The sequence below is a fragment of the Acanthaster planci genome, linkage group LG05 (assembly GCF_054643075.1).
Source record: "Acanthaster planci isolate LZ-2023a linkage group LG05, COTS_SCS, whole genome shotgun sequence".
In the NCBI taxonomy this organism is placed as follows: Eukaryota; Metazoa; Echinodermata; class Asteroidea; order Valvatida; family Acanthasteridae; genus Acanthaster; species Acanthaster planci.
In genome coordinates this window covers 8,176,609-8,193,824 of record NC_141781.1, presented here as the reverse complement: position 1 = coordinate 8,193,824, position 17,216 = coordinate 8,176,609, and the positions used below count along the sequence as shown (strand labels likewise).

The 17,216-nt window shown below is 38.5% G+C and overlaps 1 protein-coding gene across 1 annotated transcript in view; it reads right to left on the bottom strand.

Annotated features, from left to right (window-relative positions):
- The window catches only part of camk4 (calcium/calmodulin dependent protein kinase IV), a 30,828-nt gene that overhangs the window by 7,264 nt on the left and 6,348 nt on the right, over positions 1 to 17,216 (bottom strand). Inside the window, exons 2-6 of the mRNA XM_022252646.2 lie at positions 8,933 to 9,011; positions 6,070 to 6,132; positions 4,319 to 4,474; positions 3,607 to 3,772; positions 2,636 to 2,832 (exon numbers count right to left, since the gene is read on the bottom strand). Coding sequence (XP_022108338.2) covers positions 2,636 to 2,832; positions 3,607 to 3,772; positions 4,319 to 4,474; positions 6,070 to 6,132; positions 8,933 to 9,011 — 661 coding nt within the window. The remainder of the gene's footprint in view (positions 1 to 2,635; positions 2,833 to 3,606; positions 3,773 to 4,318; positions 4,475 to 6,069; positions 6,133 to 8,932; positions 9,012 to 17,216) is intronic.

The following is a 17,216-nucleotide window of genomic DNA, read 5'->3' as shown; positions in this document are numbered from 1 at the left end:
ATGGATATACTATACAAGTTCACATGTACTAGTTCCACAGGTGTGGGGACCTCGCACGTATTGAAACGCAAATTTTGTGTGAACCAAAAATGTTAGGAGGAAACACTTTTGTCCCCCCCTCCCACACTCACTCTGACTTTCCTAACAAAAGAAATTCCCTCAATGGGGTGATAGCTTATCCAAATGTACTGGCATCACAGCTATGGGGACAACACAATATGGGTGATTCACAATAGTCTGCCTCCAAGAGTTAGCAAAGCGTTGGCCAATCACAACAAGCTAAATCTGTCAACCCTTGCCAAATGGGGTTGACAGATTTTGCGCATCGTGATTGGTCAACGTGTTTCCAACTCTTAGAGGCGCACTATTGCAAATCGCTTGTATTGTTGAACAATAGTTATTTGGGGGTAAATTCAGTATCGAGACAAAGTTTGTCCCCACAGCCTCGTTCCAACATTTCCAATCAAGAGAAACCGTCCCTCAATTCAGATCACCAGAGTACAGGTGTGGACAGGCTAGGACAAGCTATGGAGGGACTGAGAATAGATGGCTTTCAAGTCTCAATTTGTTACTTCCCTAATCAAAAATACTTCACAATACCATTACATTTAAAAGTTTTACAGAGACAACATGTACGTACATGTACACGTGCTTTGCATCATGCACCCTGGCATGTGTTTAATCTTTACAACAGGGAACATTGAGCTGTTGTTATGCCTTTTACTAAAGCAAATTAAAAATCCAATTGATTTAAGATTCCACGGAGACTCTGAAGTAAACATCCATTTCAAATTTGAAATATGGTTCGGATATCAGCCTGTAACAAATTTTCTTTTCAAGGGCAGAGCATAATATAATGCTGATGACCACCAGACAAAATTCATACAAGTTGTATCGATTCAAATTTCCACGTCCATTTGTAAATTCCAAATTCTACACCCATCTTAACTCCTTAGGCAAGCTTAGAATCTGCATCAGTTTAAGCATGACCACAGACCCCCCCTACATATACATAACATTATCACAGCATTGACACCCAGGGAATAGCAGATCACATGACAATGCAATGGTATTCTATTTCCAACTCCCCCAGAATAGCCTACAAATCAACTGGTTCCCAGGAGACCCAACTCCATTGAAGAGCCGTAAATGAGCCAGGGGATGGATGGCGTCTCGAAGAAGCTGGAATTGAATTTCGTCGTAAGAGTTTAACAATGAAAGAATCTTTGCTGCCTTCTGTCGTGGGCATCTAATACTTTAAGCATTCTATCTTTAGCTGCGGCTGGGCAGACTACCAGTTCAACGTACAAAAACAAATGTGAATCGCACAGGAAATTTGTGGATGCCAACAAAAAAGACGGATCAAAAGACGGATGCAAAATGCTTGGGCAGTCACATTATGCATCCCTCTACAGGAGACTAAAAGAAATGACAGGAAGACCAGACAAAACAAAAGTACAAGGTACAAATGCCATATATGTATTGGGTACATGTATACGTCTGAGGCTGTGCAACTACATTCACATGGAACACATACTTCAGGAAAAAATCTCCCGACACAATAATTTGGATTTATCTGTTGATGTAATAATCTGGAACCCAAACTGTGCGTCCACTTCACACTCTGACACTGCGTGAGCTTATTTCTGGCCCAAAAATGAGCACATCATATAAGCCAAGCACTATTTCGAGCTGGAAAAAAATTTGTTTTGACCAATTAAACAAGAAGAACTGCAATTCACTGCAGTCATTTTTGAGGCCTATCATCAACAGTGACCTAAACATCGACAGGGACCGTCTATTTTTTTTCACCCACATTTTTTAGTAGGATGCCATGCAGCATGATCCAACAATTACCGACTACTGAGACACAGCACTATATCTGTTCAAAACTCTGCACCATAATTTGACTCTTGCAACACTTCCAGGTCCTGCCAGGGAGCTGTATTTGCTTCAAACTAAGGGAGTGTACACAGTCAAACAGTCACTGTCACCTCCATGGGCTTGTTCAAGTGAACAAGTTTTCAAATTGACCTGTCATCCACTACTGTGAACATAGATGTGTAACTTGTATGCTGTGGGACTTCACAGCAGGTTTACAAGCCCTCCAGACTGATTCATACCTTGACCAGAGAAAGTTGAGACTCAATTCCTATCACTGAAATCTCAAGGTGATAACTTGAACGGTCTAGTCAAAATAAAACACTTGATAGAAACAAGCTACAAGTACATAAAACTTGAAAAAATTCAAAAACCCAATTGAATGTGACCTAGGTAATTCCAGAAATTAGGGGTCCATTTTTTCGTGTCCCTGTCACATCTGACATATGATTTTGTAAGTTCAGAACACATTTTCTAATTTCCAAGAATAATTAATTAACGCAAATTACCTGCCAGACAAATAGTAATAGTTTGAAATCAATTCCACTGATATTTCCATGTCAAATAAAAAAGGTCATGTTACACTTTTGGACCCCCTTCTGGAATTATTCACCAGCAAAAAGTAAAAGAACCAGACAGATTTTACTTAAGCATCCAGCTTTCACCTTTATAAAAGAAAAAAAATGCTTTGACAAGCCAAGCCTTTAAAATTCTGATTTTATAGCCAGAGGCTTAATTTCTAGGAGTAGTCTACCTTTGCACTTTGGGAGACATTGTCCCACCACGGCGACATAAACTCGTACTCTGCCTTGAGGATTTTCTTGTACACGTAACGATCGCCTTTCTCGTCATAGAAGGGCTCAAAACCGCACAGTAGAATGTAGGTGATGACCCCAACACTCCACATATCAACGGCGGGGCTGTAGGGCCGGCCTAGTAGCACTTCTGGAGCTGTGAAAATTAATTTCCAGGCAGGCGAAGCAAATGTCAACATTCGGCATTATTAAAGTGAATGGGCTATCATTTCCTCTGTCTTCATTTTTTTGGGGGGGATGTTTTGTCAAGAGTTATGAATAAACACGCTAAAGCATAGTTGAGAAGAGCCCTCTAAGCTTGAGTAATAGGCAAATTAATGCTGTATGGCTGTTGGTGGCAGGGAGAAGAACATGTAATCTCAGCAGTGTTATAATCAACAATGTCGGTGAACCACACAGATCTCCTTTCCTAATCAGAGATACTATCAACTGATCTCCAACACATGTGGCTTCAATATGTTAAATTACCATTCTGCTCAGTAATTGCAGTAACTACATGTACATGTACATACACTAAAGTCTAACAAAGGCTTGCAAATGATACATGTACATGTTTAATATATCAGGCATGAAAATAATCCAGAGACTACGGAATTACCCTAAAGCAGAAGCTCTGACAAAATTAAACTGTATTGCTTTTATCTGTTTGCCATTCTTTTGTTTACATGACTTTGTACATGAGGCATGCATGTACACAATGTACATGAAGATAACTGTCAAGGGAAAGAAGTGACGTACGCTTACCGCCTACTTATGAACAGGTGCATGACAGAAAAAAACAATAGCTCTTTACAGGAAACTTAATGAGTAGAAGTGAAATTAAAGACTCATTTTAAAACCACCAGCTTGAATGATGTCTGCGGCTGGCTGGTTTGTTGTAACCCCCTAAGCTCAGCTTCAAGGAATTTACCACAGTAACCCGGTGTTCCACAAACGGTCTGCATCTGGACGTCTTTGTGCAGCATTTTTGCGAGGCCAAAATCGGCCAACTTGAGGGACGCATTCTCACTGTTGTCTGCATACAGCAAGTTCTCTGGCTTCAAATCTCTGTGGACTATTCCGTTTTCGTGGAGGTACTGGAAAAGGACATTGAAAAATGGCACCAAGTGTGAGCATAAAAATAATTCACGGGACATGCGATATCAACACGACAAATAAAATTCTGTTTCGTACATGAACATCAGGAGATCCTTCAGGCAAAACAGAAACTTTGTGCATATTGGACGAACAATGTGAACTGATCCCCCTATGGATCATACTTACCGTAGATATTCAAAATATGATCCATTCTTATCTTCCACTGATTTTAAGGGACAATGGCAGCAGCATAACATGACATTATTATTCACGGTTGAATCATAATAGAATATATGCACACATGTATGCAGCCAAAATTTCGATTAGAATTTTGACATTCGATTCCTGAAATCTTGATGTTTCTTTCAATTACTCTTTCGTGGTGTAACTATGGATGTGCACATATTTGATTCAGGTATAAAATTTGTGAAACAGTTTGGTGTACGGGTATGTGACTTGATACATGAAATGATAGAACAAAAACTTAAGAGGGGCTTTCTGTGCAGGACTGTTGGTGATCGAATCATGAATCGGTAGACACGTACCTTCACAGCACTACACAGCTGTCTGACAACATTGGCTGCATCTTTCTCACAGTAGTATCCCTGGGTAACAATGCGATCAAACAACTCTCCGCCCGTCACAAGCTCCAACACCAGAAACAGCTTCTCCTCTGTCTCAAAGATCTCCTTGAGTCTGATCTAATTGGCCATGGGGGAAAACAAGAGAAAAAAAATAGCAGCCAGAACCAACTGTTCATGCTTACGCTTACAATGTACATGTTGGTGATTGCTCATAAAATTACTGCTCAGACATTGTATATAGATTAGCTCAATTACATGTATTTTAAATTGAATGGTTTAATAGATGTCGTCAACCAGTCTTTTTCTTCTTATAAGAGGGCTAAATGCAGGCATTTCTACCACAATGCCACTTGCCCTGGGCATACAAATAATTAAAAAGAAGAAAAGAAATGTTAAAGTTGGTTTTTCCTGTGAAATAACAAACCACAAAAATGCTCGGAGGCTTGTTTTCTAACAATAATTCCCTGGAAGTTCTCTGATTACTTTATTAAAAAGTCTGCAGGAACCACACTTTGCTGGGTAAAACCATTGAGTACAGTTGATTTTGAAGATTTTACACGTCTCCACCATTACAAATCGTGACAAGAATTACTAGCAGTAATGTACTTGTACTTACACATAACTGAATGTACACAGAGAACTCTGCGATACAATTTGCACCCAATTTAATTTCCCACACTGCAGTACATATATTTAGCTGCTCCCGCCCATTGGACCGTGGAGCTTCATAGTTTGACAGGAGTCTCATCATGCTCTGCCCTTCACATTATCATGTGGGAGGGAGACTTCTTGCGGCTTTCAGCTTTCCTGCTTCCTGCTGCAATGCCAACACATTTCTATTGACTCTCCAATCTTTCCCGCGCCACTGCACTCACTGCACCTTCTCGGATTACATGAAAGCTCTGACTGTACATGTGTGTGATATCAATGAATGACGATTTCTTCCCATGCACCACGTGAAAATGCTGAAGAGGGACTTATATTCACACGGACATTAAAAAGCCGAATCTATTACAAAACCATCAAAATTACTACCTCCATAATATTTCAATTTTCAAATGAATACTACTTTGCAATTGTTCTATTTAAAAATACGCAGTATATTAAGAAAAAGAATTTTTGAATTAAAAAGAAATGAGGAGAATTCAAAAACACATAGCTACAGTTCAGTACATGTACAGTAGATGCACATGTACCACGGTAAGAAAAAAATCAGCCTTGGGCAGAATGGAAAATAATCTAGGCTGGGATTCCCAGTGGATCGGTTTGGCTTGTGAATGACTTCTGCCTTTGAATTTTAAACAACTACAGTCGCAATTCAGTGGCCATGCAGGCACGGGTGAAATTCTGCCTGCGTTTTCTATTCGAACAAGTTTTGTCAGAAAAAGCAAGTGGTCAAAGATGATTCTCTCAGAATTCAAACATACATGTATCTCACTGCATGGTGAAGACTGATTAAAATCAAGGAAAGATGATTTGCTTGAAAGACAGGGAAACTGTATCCCCCTGCTGATGAAAAAATTGGTCTCATGCATTTTTTTCTCACCGGTGCAATAAAACCTTCAGTAAGTTGCTTTGCCACTAAGCAGAGGTACGCCATTTTGAGTATTATGTAGGCCTATAAAACACTTATGGTAAATGAGCCATACTTCAAAGCAAACAATATACCTTTATAGTGCCGTGAAAGTTCAGTTTATTCCAGTGTTACTTACAATATTTGGGTGCTTGAGTTTGAGAAGAATGTCAGTCTCTGTTTTAACAACCTTGTGGTCAACCTGTGTAAGAAAAAAAAAATTAAATCATTAAGTATACATGTACATTTCAAGACGCAAAGAGTGAATAAATCTACAGCTATATATGTATGATGAACAGTGAAGGCATAAATACAAATGGATAACATACATGTACGTGTACGTACATGTACATGTAGTTGGATTATAAACATGTACATACATGTATTTGCACTTGCCGAATGTGACAGGATTTATTTTCAGGTTTAAATCATTTGGAAAAGGCATTCTGTTCCGTGGCAGACCCTGTATTTACAAAAACAAGGGCATCCCAGGGTTTAAGTATGGGGGCACAGGGAGGTGAATCCGAACATGAGCCAGCATTTCTGCCTTTAAACCTATTAACTAACCGGTTAAGAGCAAAAGAGGAAACAGTAAAAACTGGGAGAAATTGAAACTGGGGAGACAGGGCAGGGTGCACCCCCTGGATCCACCATGGCTCTGATTTCCTCTAATGTTCATCGATTCATAAGCTTTGTTACAAAAGTCGATTTCCCCCAACCAACCAAAACGGGATGGATCGTCTCCAAGTCAGTGTAAATAATCTCTGTAAGTGTACCTCGTAGCTCAGACTTAAACGGATTCATCAAAATGGAGGAATGCAATTCAATGATATCAGTTTACTGTACAAAAAACGCATCATCTCAAGGACTCTTTTTACTGTTCTAAATTTCACAATGTTTCTCACTATCAGAAGAGAAAGAAGCTGCATTCTACAACACCGAATTCTCAGAGCAAATCCATGAAAGCGGAAGCACGCACCTGAAATAAATTTGCACAGATAAATATTTGGTATTTGGAGTTATCTTTTCAAGTGCATGTACAATTTACTGCTGTACATGCACTGCTGTTACAGCACGTTTGTTATTTCATATGACGTCACTTTTTATTTTGTTATCTGAGATTATTATTCGTGTACTTCACATATTGGAAGTTACACGTACAAGTATAATTTTAATGACGTCAATTAAGGGAATTTTTTTTAAAGCCTGTACTTAAAAGGTGAATCACAAGAAGTGTTTGCTTGTGAATGGTAAGATCTAGCTACAAACTGAAACAGTTTTTTGGTTGATCGTTCAATTAAACAAAACTAGTCCTTCGACAGGTTTGAGCTTTGCTCACGTGTTTTCTGCCACTCAAAAGGGTCAAGGTGCATAATCTCTATTTGGAACAACGCCAAGTTTATTGTATCTTCACAGAAGTTTGTGATGGAAATGCAAAGAACACATGCAGCTGTGGCTTTATGGAGTTAATAATGTGGTGACTGCGCAAGAGTTACGCTTAAATGAGCTGGGTGTCCCATTTACATGACTATTTTTAAACCTTGCAATTGGCTATTTAAGACTCACAGGTATATGTACATACATTTTCATACATGCGTATAAAAAAACAAGTACCAGGTATTTTACACCATAACATTTTACATAATTCAATCAGAATTTCAGATTCTGTTTTACAAAGCAGGGCACAGGACACAACCATATTGATTTCACAGTTGGGATTACATCCACCCCGAGGGGGATAATCAGAGCCATCATGCACTCCACAGTGAAACAAACCTATTGACTATCATCTCCTCTTTATACTTGGATCAAATTCATACAACATGATTCTATGGCTTCCATGCAAATCCACCTTGCTGCCCCGGCCAAGGGGAACAAGCACAAGCATGATGCTGCACACGGAAGACTCTACAAAGTACTGAAAACGGGAATCTCTGAACAACAGCATTTCCCTCTATCGCAAGGACACTTTCTTTCAACACCGCTTTGTTGTTTTGCTGGCCACCAATTTATACCCCTTTCATCCTCGGGTCTGGTTTTCATGAGTTAACCCTTGCAGGTTTTGGTTTGGTTCACTGCAAGGAATTTTCATCATATTTAGTCACGAGTCCCTCTCAAAGTTAATCCATCAATTAAATCCTGCTCATCTGTATCCACTGAGTGTGAACACAAGACTATATCTATACTTGCATGTGTACATCAGTTTTATTCAGTCTGGAAGGAGAGGTCCAACATTATCATGCCCCAATTTCCTGTTAGTTTCCAAATTGCCCAAATTCAACTGTCCGTTTTTCACTCGAGTTTTTCTTTCAGATATCACTTGTCTTTGGACTTTGGTAAATGGAGTGATTTGATCGATTACCAGTAGCTTTCACATGTAAAACCGCCATATTTGTTTCACAGAACAAAAGGTTGGAACCTTTCACAGGGCAAACTTTGACCAACGTGCCAGTTTTAAAACATGTTTATCTTTTTGGTCGATATTAATCTTCACATACAGGTAGAATTTGCTCCAGTGCCAGAAAATCATTGCTCAGGATTGGTTAAACATTGCCAAGTCTGGAAACAAATCAACAATAGCACTACAGTCAATCTTATAAAAATATGTGACAATTACCGGTCCGTGTTGCCTTGTACCAGTACTCTGACAAAAAAAATTAAACCACTCAAGATGTTTGCAGGTGGAATAAGACAGTCACACAGACGAAGATACTAAATTGAAACTTGAACATTCAGGAAACTTTGCCAGTCTTGAGAAGAACCTGCTGACATTTCAACTTCTACCGTAACAACGTTCACAGTGCTAATGAATACAAGCAAGAGGTGCCAAAAACTTTCACACAAAACTACAGTCTCAAAATAAGACCTAAGCACCTTTTCTCTTGTTTAGAAATAAATCACAAAAATTTGTTATGAAACGGTGTTAAACTATACAGATGGACAAGGAAATGTGGACAACGTGAATACATGTATGATTAACAAGATAATGCTGTATAGCTTACTGTTTTCTTGATGACTTTGACAGCATGTGCTTTATCTGTTCCTACTTGCGTACATCTCAGAACTACTGACGTTGCACCCCTAAAACAGGGAAAGGAAAGAATAAAAAGAAGTGAGTTATCACAAATAAAGAACTAATTCTTACAGTCCTCCCAACTATGGGATAACTAAAACTTTCCAAATCTGGAAATATAATGTCATGAATATATAAATATAACTATCTGACAGACAACCAATTATATTTTGCATCAGAGAGATGCAAATGTTTAATATTTGGTTTATCCTCTTTGCCAGCATATAGGCATTAAGAATCAACATTTTCCTGACACAACAATCACCAACAGATTTGATTACAAATAACCACTGTGTGTGCATGCCTTTGCAATGGATTCGAACTTCTCCCCAGTGCAAATCCATCCTTTGAAATAGTTGTTTGCGGTACCCGCTGCTACATGTACATCTGACTTGAACCAGCCAGCCGACACTGGCAAGCTCGGTGATCGAGTGGTTATGACTATTTAATTTAAAGAAATATTTAAAATCACACGTAGCGAGTGACCTATCGCCCGTGAATTTTAGTGGTTTTTTCGCTCTTGTGAACTAGGAAATTCCGGAACTAGGAAAACGACTTGTGGTACAATGGGCGGAGTGGGTAACAAAATTAGCTGTCGATCTCCGAATTCAAGTTTCATGTATGACCGCGGGGCCGGGTTTTCATCGGCACAGTGGTTTTCCATGAAGTCTGTCCTTCAGTAAGAAATTTCACAGACATTTTATGCATGAATGTTTGTTCCTAATTTATTTACTTTTTTACGGGTACCCGGCCCGGAAAAATGGAACCGGGTTTTGAAATCGACGGGCAGGTACCCGGGTCAGGCCTAATCCATGTGATTTTTTTCTCACAAACTCTTGCGAGTGGAAACCACATATCAAAAATAACTGATAATCTGGGCCTTTTCCATTTGATGTTTGAATCCACTGATACAAAGTATTATCAAGACAATCAGTGGTGGATTCTTCTTCATTCATATTCAGAATTGTACGCAGGTGCATGTGAGAAAGCTTGATTTTATTTTTGGCTAAAACCTGAGATGGCAAAGCTAATATTAAAAAATGGTCTTATTTCCAGTCAATAGTATTACTTTGACCACTTGATTCACTTCACACTGTATCCATTTTGCTGCGAGCTCACCATTGGCAATCTTCATGGATTTGTTTCCACTGACTGTGTAAAAACTATGTACATATACAGTATATCCTTCACTGAGGGAATCCACAAAAATCTACATGTACACATATAATTAACATCTGGAGACTGATATTGAAAATTGAATTGAGACAAATTAATGGACTGCATGTACGGACAATCTGCATATTAATTATCTGAATGCTGAGTGTACGAAGGTACATGTACATGTCAATGCACACGAAAAGGTTCTTCCTTTTAATAACTTGTGTATATTCATGCATCAATGTAACTGTAAATCCATGTGCTTTGGGCTTCAGTCTGGTCCAATGCATCACCCTCAAAAGGAAAAAAACTATTTCCAGTGGTCCTTTTTGAGAGAAAACAATGGTCAAAGTAGACCTTTGACAATGGATCCAGAGAGGGGCACATCCAGTACATCCCAATTAACATTTCTTTCTTTTCTTGGAACCCAGGCTCCTTTTGCTGTAACCATCAAAAACAGTCAAAAATTCCTTCCACTTCCCCTGTACAGTACATACATGTACACATACCATGTGCCACTTGAGTGATTCTGACTGATAGGACAACTGTGTTGAGAATGCATCTTTGCATAGGAGGGTTTTAATTAATGTTCTTATTGAAGGGAGAGATAAATCTGCATCCTGGTTTTCTCAATGGTTTGTTTTCAACGTGTTATATAAAACTAGTTTTTGAACTGTCGTTGATCTTAGATCTTTGTCTGTTTGTGTGTTATTTACTTCCATTTTCCTGAAACGAATGTCCAGCAAGTTTTCAACTGCCACTCAGGTGTCCCAGGCTACAGTATGTACGGTATACAAGAGTTATAATAAACAAAGCGGAAAAAATAAGGACACACACCTTGTCACACAAATTAACATGAAACAGGTACATGTACAATGTAGTTAGTACAGGTGAAGGGCCAATTTAAGGACTGAACAGCTTGCCTGGCAACTGTGATGTTCTTTAGTGGCCTAATAAATGAAGGGCAAATTTTATTTTGCTGACGCTTGAGTCATGTGACTTTACAACCATTGTCTAATTTTGAACTGTTCTATTTTCCTGTGTAGAAAGTGCAACATCAGTACATGCACAACCTATTTAGCAAATTAGCTTCAATTTAAAAAGTTCTGAATATGATAAAAACAGTCTTGTTTATCCTGCAGGTTACTCGTGTACTCGTGAGTCTTGGTGTGCATTTCAAACATGCACACGTACTGTACAATGTACATGTTCACGTACACGAGCAGTTATAAATCAAAATGCCGTTGGTATATGTGCTGCAAAGCTGCATATTGATCCCCAGACATGGTGAAATGTAGTGCTTATGAACCATGGATATATGCAATGTACATCTACAGTACATGTACACATACATGCAGATCTTTTTTTTAAGATGCTGGAATATGGTACATGTATGGCAATTTTTTCGTGCAAGATTTTCAAGATACATGTATATCGCTGCCCCCGGGCAATATACAGTGTGTTTTAAAGGCCAGCAGACTACATGTAGGGAGTCTCAGACATGTTACTTAAGAGGCAATATTGCATCTACACCATGCAAACGCATTCACAATTAAATCACTAGAGTTGTAGAATGTGCACACATGCATGCTAATGATCCGTGGACACAGCAGATGAACAAGTTTATTAGCACACAGCATGACTTGGCTATAGCTGACACATTTGATCAAGTCCGTTATACCTGTAATCCAATATGAATCAATTCTATTTTTTTTCTTTTCCAATAAATTAAGTTACAAAGCCAGCCATGCACTGGTGACTGCCAGTCCAAATCTGGAGCTCAACATAAACCCTTCATTGCAGTGTTGAAGCCTCAACCATCTGGCTGGCCATAATGGCGGAAAGGGCCAAATAAAAATGAAACTATAATTACATGTACATGAACACGTAAGAAGCGCAGTTTGAAATTTCAACAATATGACACATCCTGATGTGTATGTTGTCATGTGATGGATAAACAATCTAGATAAATAATCATTCATGTACATGTACTTGTACATGTAGGCCCTACCACTGGCTGCAATCCAGCTACTGCAAATCCATAACTACATGTATACGAATGAAAATCTTAACCAATTACCTTTTAGGGCTGAGTCAATTCTAAGAATTTACTATTCGAATATTCGACCTTCAATTTAATCAAATATCCAAATATTCGGTCGTATCAATCGGCAGATTATTGATGAACAAACCATAAACAAAATCAGTTGCAATAACACACACATTTGTACATCATAATCACTATAATACATGCAGCTTCTCACATCTAAGAGTATCTCTAGCCACGATTAAGCAAGATTTAAAAGATGAACAAGATTTATAGCCCTGTCTAAAATTTTTATTCCCTTTCATTTGTTTGATGAATAATTGACTTTTTAAATCATTGTAAGATTTCAGAAGCTTTTCATTGGAATCTGCTTGAAACAAGCCTCCATAGTGATGTTTCTCATTTATAACAAAAGAAAATTTTCCCTTACTTTTCATGAATTTTGCATTCGAATATTCAAATTTGAAAAATAATAAAATCAGAATAAAAGAGATGCGAGCATTAATTATTCCACATTCCAAATGCCGAGTGTTACATGTACAAGTATTAAACTGTTTCTCATCTTGGTTCCTGGCTTTCCTGATAAATCCATCCACCCATTTGAGAACTCCCCTTTATGGATAACTAACTTGAGCATCCAATTCAGTAGCATTATAACATCAAGCTCTTGACAAGCAATGCTCTATTGTTGGCACAGAGAGTGTGACTGAGGGAGATAAAGATGGTGCAACCATGGGCATCTACAAATCAGATCAATAATGCAGAAGTATCATGGCCTCGCTGCTGATTAGGTAGTTAGGCTTATGGTATGCAATTCCTGAACAAAAGTGTACATGCACATGTACCTACATACATGTATACATGTACCTAAAGATTCAGTGGGGGATTTCTTTTAATTGATTTCGTTCAGGTATAGAACCACAATACTATATACATACATGTACACGTATATGCAGAGTATGTACATGTATTCTGTGCTGGTGAAAAGACATTAAAGAACTGTAGTACGTGTAGCTCTGAACTTGGGAGTTGCCGGGGGGGGGGGTTCCGGGGGAGGGAGGGAGGGAGGGAGGGAGGAAGGGAGGTGGGAGAGCACTCGTCAGCAGCAAACCACTAACTTCTTTTTAGTTTCATTCCTTTTTCTTTACTTTTTCAAAGTGAGATTACAATGCATTCAACACATACTTTTACTTGTGAACTGGCAGCCCATAAAACATTGATTTTCTCCTTAATCCTCCAATTTCAATATTCTTTTGCACACACCCTAGGGAGTTAGAATTAATACCTGGAAAACTTAGATTCTAATATCAGGCTTTTGAAACATGTTGACTGGTATGATGAGCAGTTTGCCCTTCTTTAAACCCTCAAGGGGTGCATTTCCCCTGAGGTGCTATATATGCACCCCTAAAGGAATGGAAACAACATACAGTAAATGCACCCAATGTACATGTAACACCAGTCAATATTTAACAATTGTTGACTGCTGTGATGTGGGATGATGTTTTGAACACCCTAAGGAATGCACAGCGCCCTCAGCATCCCTTAGGTGTTCAAAACGTCATTTCAACAATTGTTTTGTCATACCTGTCTTAATACTGTTGAGGCTAAGAAATTTATCCAAGGAAACAAGCTCGGATTTTTAGGACAATAGGCCACTGTCAAACTGTATAATTAACATAACAGTCATAAACGATATTGTCTGCGAATGCACTGTTCCCTCACTTTCTTTAATTGCATAAACTTTAATGTGAAAGTAGTGTGGGTACCAGTGAGTACAAGTTCACCTGTCACATAGTCTGGTTAGCGGTCCCTGCATTACCTTATATGCAGCAGGGATGGGAACAAGTCTGTTATACATGTACGAGAGCAACCACCATGACCACTGATCAAATTCCCTGTACATGTATGTACAAAACGAAACATGGGTACCATGCATAACTGAGTGACAACGGTCGTTCTCAAACTTCCCAAAGCTCTTGTCTCGTGCGTATGTGTGCAGGTGCTATAGGCAGAATGACAGTCTCGGGGTGAGTGTAATATGTGGATACATGTATACTGCCCTGTCGTGATCGTTCTGAGCCAATGAACAGACAGTAACCAAGACAGAGATGAGAATGTTTTTTATATTATGTTGATGAAAGTCAAAATGGTTATACGTAACTTACATGTATACACGTACGTGAACTACACAAGAAAAAACTGCAGTCTGAGTCAGTCACTCTCTGATCACTGCAGGCAGTCACCTCAGACACACATGTACAGTGTACACCACCACAAGCACACTATACGCACATATATTTATTATTTTGGGACCAGCCATACGGCTTTTCTCAACCAATGAAATTGTAGCATAAGAACACAATATGGCAAAGTCCAAGGATACCAAATGTTGTTTCCAGGATCTTCAAATTCATAGCCAGTGAGACATTAATAACAAACTCAACGACTCAAGTACATACAATACTCTTGCTTAATGTCACATTAAAAACTCCACATACATTACCGGTAATCATGGAGCCTTGTGTATTTATTAAAAAAAATTTCAATTCACAAATGATGTTCATGTTTACTTTGCATATTTACATTCATCATGCTAATTTGGTTAACTTTAATGACAACTTCAGGTGCCTTACAAAAAAAGCACATTTTAATATAAACCTTTGATGTTTAAACTTAAAAGTCATTCAAGTCACTATTATAAACATGTATGCTTCAGAACACTGCGGCTCATTCACACATTAAGACATTATAATATAAAAGCAGCACTCTTCCAGTTCCGCCAACATTAGCTTGTATAAAAACGGCATTGAAAGAAATTTCTAGATGGACTAAACACGATACAGAGGACAAAATACAGTTGATTTCCCACCTTTACGTTAGACAATCTTTCACTGCACCAGACTTCAGAAATACAACAACTTATAAATACATGTACATGTATCCTGCATGAGAGTGTGTTGGGCACATTTATGAATGGCTTTGATCACTCAATGTTTTTTACAAACCTAGAAAAGCTACAGTGCTCTTGCTCAAGCAGGCAAAAATGACTATGTGAGGACAAGGCAGAAAGCTGTCAAGATTCCACGACTTGAATGTATACACGTACATGTACATGTACATTCATATATACAACATGTTTATAAACATCCATGCACTTAACAGAGCGGATGACAAAACGGTTAAGTAAACTGTGCTCTCTAATGAAGCAGCCCTTTCATCACTTAACACACAAAATTGCCATGACAACTGAAATGTCCTCCTCAATATACATGTATATACAATCACGTCTCCCTACTAGTACATGTAAATACACGTACATGTATACCTTGTAACATGCATTGCATATTATGCCATAATCCTCCAGATGGATGAGAATACTCTTGTCCCTGAGACTCCAACCTACACTCTCCTTCATCCTGGCTTATCTTTCTTTCTTTTTTTTTTTAACTTTGTTACACATCAACTCCAAATGTCACAATGCTATAATTTAATTTGTACATCTTCTGATGAAGCTGGTGGCCTTAAGAATTCCATGCCTCATGTCAAACCACACAATGGGTCCTCTACTGTGACGCATTTGCCTCAAACCCATATAGCCATATACAGTACCAATTTTAATAAAACAAATGTTGTTACACTGCTGAGAATATACATGTATCCTTGTGTACAGCCATGTCCGGCTGAAGTCTGTGATTAAATGATTGTAATATTTCTGCACTGTACAATGTAAATATTCTGTACACAATAATAATTTAGTGAGTAGCCTCACTTGAATACCATTTCCAGTTTAAATACATGTACAGGTACCTTTGGTGTAACCGGCTAATTTCAAAATATTTCTTTGTGAACTCAGAAGCATTTTCACACTATAATCATGAAATACAATGAACCAAAACACTGAAATGTATACATGTATATACTGTACATACATTAGGTCATGATGACTAAAACCTTTTTGGGAGGAGAGAGGATATCGAGAAGTTATGCTTTGAAAAAAGTCACAAATTAAAAAAATGTCAATTTCAGTCATTCTGCATGCATTCGTACAGTTTAACTCCAGACACATGTACACGTTGTACACACATGCCAAAACTGCTATGCTATACCATTCAAATGCTATGCAGAATACAGAATTCAACTTCCTTGGAGATTTTTTCACACCACAACGCTTAATTGACACAGAGCGGAACTGCTGAGACATGAAACTCTCTGATCAGCTCAAAGTGAATAGGTACAAGCTAGTGTAAATCATAAAATCCCCACTCTCTCTCCCCAACCCCCTTGTGTATCCGTTTCATGCTATTTGTGAGGCCCCTTGTGGGATACCATCTAGCCACCAAAGTGGCGGGATCGATGCTGGCACTAAGCAGCCTTTATCACATGTGGTTTATTGATTGGAAGAGTGCTAGTGCATTGCCATGGCATCTACAGGTTCAACCTCCTCAATAACAAAGCAGGTAGTTGCAGACACTTTGGGGCCATATGCAGAGCTGTACAAATGTATATGCAAAAATTATTGGTGAATATTAATGCACATATGCGTACATATACGGAACCTGCCTTCTAGAGCTTAAACATCCGTACACAATTTAATATCTTCAATAATTCTATCGGTCCATCTGTGTTGGTAAGATTGAACTGAGCTGAACATAACGTATTACGTACCTATCGTCAGTTTGTTAAAATACACGTAAATCATGTACATGTAAATAGAACACCATCATGAATGTGGTTGTACATGCGCGCATGTTATTGTCTGCATATTGTTGTTGCATAGTCTCTAAATCCACTGGAATCGTAGTCAGCGGTCAGCCCAAGAGCTATCCAGTCCATATCCTCTTTTCCTCCAATTGGAAGAAGGAAATCAATAGAAAAACCCTGCCATTATTGACAAATGCACGTATGTTAGGCATCCATAGTAGCTTGCAGTAACCATAAACACCACTGATTCCTTTAGTCCCTGTCATAACACCAACATGAAACTGATACTACACAGGTCTAGAATGGC